The sequence below is a fragment of the Pan paniscus genome, chromosome 20 (genome assembly GCF_029289425.2).
Source record: "Pan paniscus chromosome 20, NHGRI_mPanPan1-v2.0_pri, whole genome shotgun sequence".
NCBI classification, from domain to species: domain Eukaryota; kingdom Metazoa; phylum Chordata; class Mammalia; order Primates; family Hominidae; genus Pan; species Pan paniscus.
Window position 1 is genome coordinate 11,141,563 of NC_073269.2, and position 10,311 is coordinate 11,151,873.

The following is a 10,311-nucleotide window of genomic DNA, read 5'->3' on the forward strand; positions in this document are numbered from 1 at the left end:
ATGCAGTCTCTCTGGCCATGCTCCTCCCTGCTTTAAATTCCTCCATGGCTCCTGTGGACCCCTGGATGAAGCCCCATGTGCCTGCCTGTCCTTAGGCCTCTGCCAGCTTCTCTCGCCCTCCTCCTGCCCCCCCCAGCCTCGCGGGCCATCCCAGCCTTCCCCGCCGTGTTCATGTAACTTCCCCAGTCTGCAATGCCTCCCACTTCCTTCTTTGTCTGACCGGGCTATTTATTCATCTGGGCCCCAGCTATATTTGTTTCTGCTTACAGGAAGCCTTCACCCCAGCCCTGTTCCCTGCCGCTGTCCCATGCTTGTGTCTCCAGCGAGGAAGGCTTCTCCGAGCTCCAAAAGGCATTCTGGATGCTCTAGTTGAAGGGCAGGTGGGTGGGGGGTGGAGACCCATCTTGGGAACATGCCCTTAAGTGTGCACGCAAGCAGATCTCCAATTCCTTAGTCGCCCCTCAAGATTCAGGGCTGGTTCCCTAGAAGTCAGGTCGAGGCTGTGCAGCTGGGTGCTGTGCCTGCTATTGTATGTGATACTCAACAAACTTAGGAGGCCCCATGTTATATGCAAGGAAACAGAGAGAGTAAGCCAGTGATCCAGGGTCACACAGCAAATGGCAACAGGCTGAGAGATTTGGTCCCAGGGAGTCTAGCTATGGAGCAGCAATGCATATAGTCAGTGTCTGGCTTTGAGCTGGGAGTCTCCCACTCACTCATGAGCTGTGTGACCTCAAGGAGGTTTCTTACCCTCTCTGTGCCTCACAGGCTTTTTAACAAATTAAAATCCACAGAAGCCTTAATAGACAGCGTGGCATAGCAATCACTCTGTGTTACCTCGTATTATTTTTTCTTTTCTTGAGATGGGGTCTCGCTTGTTGCCCTGGCTGGTCTTTAACTCCTGGGCTTGAGTAATACTCCTGCACTGACCTCCGAGTAGCTGGAACTACTACAGGCACTTGTCACTGTGCCCGGTTAGCTTCTATTATTATTATTTGTTTTTGAGATGGAGTCTTGCTCTGTTGCCCAGGCTGGAGTGCAATGGTGCAATCTCTGCTCACTGCAACCTCTGCCTCCCTGGCTCAAGCGATTCTCCCATTTCAGCCTCCTGAGTAGCTGCCATTACAGGCACCTGCCACCACACCCGGCAAATTTTTGTATTTTTAGTAGAGACGGGGTTTCACCATGTTGACCAGGCTGGTCTCAAACTCCTAACCTCAAACGATCCGTCCGCCTTGGCCCCCCAAAGTGCTGGGATTACAGGCGTGAGCCACCACGCCCAGCCTATTCTTTCTTTTCCTCTGTAGCCTGAGCCACTTGGGGGCCTTCAAATCCCCGTTCTCCCCTCGCCCCCAGCTTTCATGCCCGCGGTTCCCTCACCTGGGCATGAGCTCTTCCGCCATGTTTCTACTGACCTTTCCTGACCCCCAAGGCCGGGTCAGAGCCCTGTGCAGTTCCCGTCACGGCGCTGATGGCCCAGTGATGGTACTGCCAGGTGACATGTCCCTCTGCCTGACCCCCACCCTGGGCACTGGGAGCCCCTTTAGGGCTGGGACCAGGTGGGTCTTTGTGACCGCTCCGTCCCAGCGCCTGGCTCTGGGCCCTGCATGCAGCGGTTACTGAATGAATATTTATTGAATATACAAAGACACGGACCCTGTGCCCGCGCCCCCGCCACACACAGCGAAAACAGGTTTCTACATTGTAAACACAACCTCCGTGTAGACCCCAACCCCCAAAAAGGCAAGACAACGGCGTAGCCAAACAGATTGGTCATTATTGTACACATAGCTGGAAGGGAGGGGTGGTCCCGGGGTAAGGACAGGGCTGCCCAATATTTGGGGGGAGGAAGGGACTCTTCTTCCAAATGGGCTTGTCCGGGAACCGGGGTCCCGGGGAGCTGGGCGCCTGGTCCACATGAACCCCCTCCACCTCCCCACATACGCTGTGGAAGAAGGGCAGGAGTGAGAAATGCTGGGGGAGGACGACCCTTTGGTCTGAGATGTGGAGGTGATCATAACAGTTCCCGCCCGCTGGCTGTTTTGTTGACTTTGGAGAGGCCTTCCCGGAACCCAGAGTCGGTCATTCTGGGGGCAGACAGCAAGGAGGCGTCTAGCGTTGCACGGCAGCAGGCCCCACCCACTCTACCCGGAACCACTCAGGCCCCGCCCCACTCCCCCCAACCACAGCAGCCCTGGCCTTACCCACTCTACCCCAGACTCACCCAGGCCGCACCCACCTCACTCCCACAGCAGCGCAGGCCCTACCCTTCTACTCCAACCACCTAGGCCCCGCCCCCAGCAGCCCTGGCCCCACCCACTCTACCCGTAACCACTCAGGCCCTGCCCACCTTACTCCCATAGCAGCCCAGGCCCCATCCGTTCTACCCGAACTACCTAGGCCCCGCCCACCCCCGCCCCCAGAGCGGCCCTGGGTGTCTCCCTAGCGGCCCTAACCCCACCCCTAGCTCAGCCTGGCCTTAGGTACTCCACAGCTGTCCGGTCCCCACCTGCACAGCTGCCCTGGCTGCCCCCCATCTCCCCTCCATCCCTTCTCAACAGCAGGCTCTGCCCTAACACTGCCCCCAGGGCTGCTACAGTCCCTCCCCCCTGCCCACCCTGCCCTTAGAGCTGCCCACCCCCTACTCCACCCCCAGAGCCGCCGGCCCTGCCCATGGTGCCCAGCTCACACTTGCTCCATCTGAACATCCTCCTCGTCCTCCTGGGGCAGCTGCAGGTACGGGTTGTTCCCTGTGGGCTGGAACTTGTAGCCCGTGAGCACGAAGAAGGCCAGGGTGGAGCCCTCCACCAAGAGCTGGGGGACGGGGCAGAGTGGGGGCGTCAGGCGCACCCCCACCCCCACCGTGGCCGCCCTCCCGTCCCACCTGGGCCTTGGGCTCACCTGGTACAGCCACTGCCACTGAAAGGGCACAGCCACCTGCAGCAGGATGGCGATGATGCGGGTGAAGTAGACGTAGCAGATGACCTGCAGGGGTGCGAGCAGGTGTGGGGCCAGGACTGTAGGGGCACGGGCAGGCATGGGGCTAGACTGCAGGACTGCGGGCTGGGGAGCCTGGATGGGGGCCTCGGGATGGGGCAGCAGCTGAGGGGCTGGGGTGGGCGTGCAGCAGGTCGGTAATCCCCCCAAACCCGCTGTGAGTGAGGCGGGCTCCTACCATGACATAGTAATGCCGGAACAGCTTCAGCTTGGCCAGGTTCACTGCCACTGAGGGTGGGCACAGAGAGGGCGGTCAGGGGAGACTGAGGGTGGGAGGGAGGGGAGGGGACTGGGGGCTGGGAGAGGTGACAAACCGAACATCTGAGGGAGTGTCCAAGGAGCAGCAAGTCTCGAGGGGACATTAGGTGGGGCAGAAAGGCCGAAGGGGGAGATCAGAGAGGAGGGAAGGGCCACCCAACAGGGCAGAGAGGCCAGATAAAGGCATTCGGGGGAAAGAGAGGCCAGACTGGGGCATCCAGGGAGGCAGAGGCCTGGGGGCTGGGCAGAGAGGCCAGGAGGGGCATCCAAGGGGCAGAAAGAAGGGCCCGGAGGAGGAATGGGGCCATGAGCAGAGGGCCCGCAGGCGCAGGGCCTCACCCTTCCCGTCTGTGCCAGACGCGTCCTGGAGATGCCGGATGGACCTGGGACAAGTGGAAGACACAGGGTACGGTCAGCGCGGACATCGCCCATGTGCACAGGGCAGAGCCTCAGCCCGGGGGCAGGGTCCTCACCAGACCACGGGGAACAGGATGGCGCCGCAGCAGATGAGATCCACCAGGAACAAAATCTCCTTCCACAGCACGTAGTCGCTGGCGCCCTCCTCGCGGGACTCGATGATGATGTAGGCCACGTTGGCCAGGACCTGCGCAGGCGGCGGGCGTGGGTGGGCACTGCCTGGCACGCTCCCCTTTACCCCCACTGCCCTGTGCAGCCCTCCCCGCCCTGCTCCGGAGGCTGCTCCATCCGCACCTGCATGGGGATCACGATCCCAAAGACCTTCTTCTCCTTATCCGACAGGACGTACTTGATGAAGGCCCAGCCTGAGCCAATCAGGGCGATGGTGATGAAGAGGAGGGCGCCCTTCAGCCTGAAGGAGCAGGGGAGGGCGTGATGATGAGGTGGGGGGCCAACCCTCCCCTGCCCGCCTCCCCCCAGCTGCCCAGCAGAGTGGGGGACACTCACAGGTGTGCGATGTAGTACATGACGGCAAGGCCTTCGATGGGGTGGCCCTGGCTGTTGATGAAGTAGTAGTTGATCTGGGGGTGGATGGACAGACGGACAGTGAGGCGCACAGAGGGGTGGGAGGCTGGTGGTGGTGGTGGGGGATTAGGAACACGGACCGTCACCATCAGATGGGTGGTCAGAAAGTTGAATAACGAGGACGGTGGGTGGGACTCAAAACTGGTAATCGGGGCTGAAAAAATGGAGGGAACAGTCACAGCTGGAGGGGTGAATGGTTGGACAATCAGAGACGGACAGTCACAGCTGAACCAAGGGACAGTGGTGGACAGAGCTGCCCCGCAGGACTGGCGGACAGAGGGGATGGGCGACTGGCCACACTGGTAAAACGGGTGGACACGTGGATAGCTGGCGGATGGCCCTCCCACAAGCCCAGGGTCTGCAGAGATTTGGGGGACGGCCCGGCTGGTCCTTTCAGCCCACCCCCCGCTGCTCCCCAGTCCAAGGCTCTCACGCTGTGGAAGAGGAGAGAGATGCTCTTGGTGAAGGCCAAGGCCGCCATGAGCCAGTGGATCTTGAAGACGCTGTACCTGGTGGGAGGGTCAGGGAGCGATGGGGGTGCGGGGCATCAGCAGAGCATAGGGATGGAGGTCTGGTGAAGGGACGTGGGGGACCCTCAGGGGCAGGGGCATTACGTGTTCCTGCAGAGGATGGACACCCAGAAGATGCCGGCGGCCAGGAAGCAGGCGGACATGACCATGTAGAGCTTGAAAAGGGGCATCTCCGCTGCCGACAGGAAGCCATCGGGGTTCTTCTCCCGGATCATCACCTGCGGAGGGGGCAGTGGTGGGCGGCGGCGGGGGCAGTGGTGGGCGGCGTCAGGGGCACAGCCCGACCGCTGGCCTGGGAGAGCAGCGAGTGGGGGTCTCCAGCTCTCTCACTTTCTACTGGGCCACTCATCCACTCTGAGCCTCAGTTGGCCCCGTCTCTCAAATGGGTATAACAGCTCCTACTTCGCACCCGGGAGGGCTGGGAGAAGCTAAGCGGGGCGAGGCGCTCTGGGCCCGCAGTGGCCTGCAGGGGGCGCTCCCTGGCCCTGCTGCCCTCCACTCCGCTCACCGTGATGTCGAATGGATGCTCCTTTCCTGGCACTGAATTGTTGCAGTTGTGGAAGTTCAGGCTGTACTGGCCTTCTTCCGCCTGAGAGCCGATCACCACGTGGAACTGGGCGGGCGGGGAGAGAGGAGGGCTCAGCTTGGGGGACCCGTGGTCTGGGGCGACAATCAGCTTGGGGGTCCCATGGTCTGGGGCGATGGTAGGGCTGCAGGAGGGCTCAGCTTGCGGGTCCTGTGCTCTGGGGCAACGGTAGGGCTGCAGGAGGGCTCAGCTTGGGGGTCCCATGCTCTGGGGTGACGGAAGGGCCGCAGGCGCTGCAAACACTCACACTGAAGTTGTAGGAGTTGTTGAGGTGGCTCAGGCCCAACACCAGGTCCTTGTCCTTCCCACTAGGACCCTGAAGGGACAGAGCCCCTCCATCAGCTGGTTCTGGGTCCCCGCAGGGCCCTGGGGTGTGCATCTTCCCTCCTGCCCCGCCTCCCCAAAACCTGAATCACTGCGGGTGTTGACTTGGGCTTGCTGGCTGCAGAGGTCCCTCCTGTAAGAGACCGGGCAGTGATTTTAAGAGATGGATGGATAGAGGGGCAGTGGGAAAACGGGATGGGGAGTGCAAAGGGCAGACCTGCCCATCCACCACCGTCTGCACAGCCAGCCTGACTCACCGCCATCCACCTTGCGGGGGACTGTGGCCTGTGGCTTCGGGAGCCCTGGTTTGGAGGGTGCTTCCGGGAGGAGCCCGGGAAAGATAAACAACGTCTTCTGCTCTCCATACTTCCGCACCTGGACCCTGGGGTGAGGGTGGGGTGGGGCATGAGGCTGGGGGGCTGAACTTGGCTCAGGCACCGGCAAAGGACTCAGTGGCCCCTTGGACCCTCTGCGTGTCCTCCCTGAGGGGCGGGGTCCAGCCGAGTCAGTTATCACTGAGTTTCAGCCTTTGGTTCCCACCGGTCAAGGCGGCTGACGCCTTCCTGTGCTGCCTGCATCAGCAGTTATTCGTCATTTCCCATGACATCAATCTACTCTTTTTCTCTTTTCTTTAGAGACAGGGTCTTGCTCTGTCGCCCAAGCTGGAGCGCTGTAGTGCAATCACAGCTCACTGCAGCCTCAAATTCCTGGGATCAGGCAATCCTCCCATCTCAGCCACCGGAGCAGATGGAACCACAGGCGCACACCATCATGCTTGGCTAATTTTTAAATTTTCTATAGAGACAGGGGTCTCCCTATGTTGCCCAGGCTGGTCTTGAACTCCTGGCTTCAAGTGATCCTCCTGGCTCAGCCAGTCTCCCAAAGCACTGGAATTAATGGCATGAGCCACCATGGCCAGCCCTACATTATTATTATTATTATTATTATTATTATTTTGAGACAGGCTCTTGATCTGTCGTCCAGGCTGGAGTGCAGCAGTGCAAACTTGGTTCACTGCAACCTCCACCTCCCCAGCTCAGGAGATCCTCTCACCTCAGCCTCCAGAGTAGCTGGGACTACAGGCGTGCACCACCATGCCTGGCTAATTCCTGTACATTTTTTGGTTTTTTAGTAAAGACAAGGTTTTGCCATGTTGCCCAGGCTGGTCTACAATTCCTGGGCCCAAGCAATCCGTTTGCCTCGGCCTCCCAAATACTGGGATTACAGGCGTAAGCCACTGCCTGGCCCTAAGTATATTATTTAAAAAGAAAACATTTTATCTACAGAAAAGCAACATGGTTTTGTCAGACCCTGGCCCCAGAATCCCAGTTTCTGGGACTCAGTTTTCTTGTCTGAAGAGCGGAGATGATCACAGGATAAGGAATGGATGAGTTAATGTATTAAAGCCGGGACACCGGAAGCACTCAACATGTGCGAACAATTGTTATTCATTCTCACAACAACGCTCTGTATCCGGGTCTTCTGCCCTGAGACACCAACACCCGCGGAGTCCCTCTCTCCTTCCTTCCAACAATCAGAAGACTTGAAGGCAAAACTAAAAAGTAAGTGGCTTCCTCTCTCTGCTTCTCATCCCACCTGATCAGCCCAGGTGCGTGTGGGCATCACACCAGGGAAACGCAGACGAAGGATCTGAGCGAGCCCCCGGTCCCCAACTCACTGCAGATCCTTGGTGTTGATGAGGAACAGGACCAGGAAACTGCTACTGTTTTTCTGGAGAGGGCAGTCCTGGAAATCCTGGGTCTGGTGGGTGGGCAGGAGGGAGGGAGTCTTGGTTACTCCTCTCCTGGTCCAGCTCCACCCTGTCTCCCTCCCTGTCCACCCACGGGATCTTCCTGCTCCTGCCTCTGACAAAGAACAGGGGCCCTTGGGTTACAGATGCAGAGGACAGACCCTACCCCCTCCCTCCAGCCCCTTCTCCCGTCTTCCCCATGCCCTCCACTCACTGAATAGGAGCGAACTCTGCCAGACCGAACCCGGCTGAGACTGAACCCCACCTGGTGGGTGGAAAAAAAAGGGGGAGGGTGTGAGGGACAGTAGAGACCTCCCAGCTATCCCTTTCAGTAGCAATAGAAACCTAACCTCACATTTACTGAACACCTAACATGAGCTAGATCCCACACGCTCTTTTTCTTTTTTAGAGTTAGGGTGGTGGGTGGACCTCATTCTGTTTCTCAAGCTGGAATACAGTGGCAGGATCATAGCTCACTACAGCCTCGAACTCCCAGGTTCAAACGATCCTCTCACCTCGGCCTCCCGACTGGCTGGGACTACAGGTACACCTCACCACGCCCGGCTAATTTTAAAGACTTTTTGTAGAGACGGGGGTTCTCACTATGTTGCCCAGGCTGGTCTCGAACTCCTGGCCTCAGGCAATCCTCCCGCCTTGGCCTCCCAAAGTGCTAGGACTACAAAGCCTGAGCCACCGCGCCCCGCCTGTCCCCCAAGTCTTAAGAAAAGTGCCTAGCACATCCTGTGTAAGACATCATTACTCCCAGGTACAGATGACGAAACAGGCTCAGAGAGATGACGGGACTTGTACAAGATCACATGGGTAGCGGCAGAGCTGGGAACCCAGAACCGGGGGATTGCACCGTGCTCTCCTCCAGCAAACTCCTCAAGGTCCCTCACCAGCAGGGACTTCTCTTCTGCCTCCCGGAGGCCCAGCCGCAGGAGGCTCAACTCCACCTCCAGAGAGCCATTGGTGTAGAAACCGAAGCTGTTCAGCTGGATGTCCGCTCGCTTCTCCCCCTGCCGGAGACCAAGGAGGCAGAGGCAGTTCAGACCTCTTTCCGCCTGCCCAGCCCCAGGGGTCTGGCACGAGGACCTCCAGAAGGGCCTCCTGGTACCCCTCTATTTAGGACAGGCCCAGAGGATGACAAGAGAAAGTTGAGAGGAACTTCCTCCCTGCAGGGGAAGGGTGGTCCTGCATTCTCCCACCTCTGTTCTGAGAACCCAGGAACAGAGATCCTGCGGCACCTGGAAGTCTCCCCACTGGGGTGAGCACCACCCGGAGAACAGTTATTCACCTCGGCGTGCCTGGCCTTCACCTGCCCGAAGAACTTTTACATTCCAGGGGAGCTCCCAGCAACATTTCAACAGAACCCCCCAAACCCCATTAAGTGCCCAGAGGACCCCACTCTATAGCCCCCCAGGACCCCGCTGTGCGGCTCCAGGGTCTCTAGCGCCCCAAAAGTGATTCCAAGAATTTAAAGGACTAAGACCCAGTTGGGGGGAAGGGGGGTGTAGTCCCCAAGAGATGGAGCCCCGCCCCCGAAGGGAGGGGGCCGACCCCAGCGAGGCGGGCCCGGCAACTCCATCCGGAGGACCGAAGGGGATCCCGGGACGAGACCACTCCGGGCCCGGAAAAGGGGGGCGCCGGACCACTCCACCGCCTCGGGGACGGGGGAGGGCGGACGAGACCACTCCAAGCCAGGGGGCTTCTTCGAGACAAAGTTGCGCCCCCGACCCCAGACCCTCGCGCGGCGGGCCTCACCGTCAGCGCCAGCCGGTGGATGCGCCCGGAGCAGCCACCCAACAGCAGCACCAGAAGTAGCCGCTGCCCCCACTCCGCGGGGCTCCCGCGGCCGAGCCCCCTCCTCTCGCTCACTGCCATCTCTGGAGCCACCTCCTCCCCGACTCCGCCTCTGGCGCCCAAGCCCGCCCACCGATGAGCCAATCGCCGCACGGCGGGGCCCGGCCTTTCGGAGTTTCCAGTCCGCCAACCAATCAGCAATTGCCTCTCCGCAAGCCCGCCTCCTTGCGTCACCGACGGACAGCATCGGTTCCGAATGGGAGAGCCGATAACGCTTAACCCCCAGCTCACTGTCACCAATCGCTATAAAGATTGTCCGGATGTGATTTAATGAGCAGTTTATCTAACCAATTGTCATGGACCTTGAAGCGGAATTTCTCCACCCACTCTTAACGGTCCGGGACTACATTACCCAGAATGCAGCGGGAGCAGACAAGGGCCACAAAGCATTAAATAAACTACCTTTCCCAGTATCCCCAAGGACGGACTTCCTCTTCTTGCCCCAGGGATGTGGCTACCAGCCAGAGCTGAGGCTTTTGGTAAACACACGCATCTGTTCAGGCCTGACCTGTTTTCCTAATCTTCCTGGTCCACAGAGAGGCCTAAAGCTGGCCTCAGGTTAAAGTTTGACCCTAGGATGACCTAAGACCCCAGGCTGAGACCCCAGCCTTAGGCTAAGCCTTTTATTCCAGAGTGAGGCAATTGGAGCCACACCCCCAGATTCCAGGCTAGACTGGACTCCGGGCTGAACTCTGACCCCAGGTGAACTCCCTCTCTGCAAGTTGAGTCCTAACTTCAGCCTGAAACTCTGACACCCCCTCGTCCCCCACACCACACACTGAGGCTTAATCTCTGGTTTAGGCCACCGATCTGGACTAGCCCTGACTCCAGATTGGACCTGACCCCTTACCGGGTTGCTAATCCTTCTGGTTAAGCCTCTGGCCTCTATCCCCTATCCCCACGGTGGTGCTGACCTGGACTGAACCCCAATTCCAGTTTGAGTCTCTAAGCAGAGGTGAACTCAGAACTTTGCTAGGCTGAGCCCCCATTTGAGACTAGCC

At 59.2% G+C, this 10,311-nt stretch overlaps 1 protein-coding gene across 5 annotated transcripts; it reads right to left on the bottom strand.

Moving 5' to 3' along the window:
* Positions 1-1,682: 1,682 nt before the first annotated feature.
* On the bottom strand, positions 1,683-9,525 carry GPR108 (G protein-coupled receptor 108). 5 transcript variants are annotated; one of them, XM_003819346.5, is made up of 18 exons: positions 9,212-9,525; positions 8,347-8,466; positions 7,662-7,712; positions 7,376-7,458; positions 5,955-6,079; positions 5,781-5,830; positions 5,621-5,689; positions 5,296-5,400; positions 4,872-5,005; positions 4,691-4,766; positions 4,180-4,253; positions 3,967-4,084; positions 3,729-3,859; positions 3,595-3,638; positions 3,176-3,225; positions 2,902-2,985; positions 2,690-2,814; positions 1,758-2,087 (listed from the first exon to the last, which is right to left on the bottom strand). In XM_003819346.5, the coding sequence occupies exons 1-18, from the start codon at positions 9,329-9,331 to the stop codon at positions 2,015-2,017; spliced, it is 1,632 nt and encodes a 543-aa protein (XP_003819394.1). In that variant the 5' UTR covers positions 9,332-9,525; the 3' UTR covers positions 1,758-2,014. The 5 variants fall into 5 exon arrangements, with proteins under 5 accessions (XP_054960135.2, XP_003819394.1, XP_034801109.1 ...); XM_034945218.3 differs by having other exon boundaries at positions 2,902-2,937; positions 9,212-9,372; XM_055104161.2 differs by having other exon boundaries at positions 1,758-1,945; positions 9,212-9,372.
* Between the last annotated feature and the right edge of the window lie 786 nt (positions 9,526-10,311).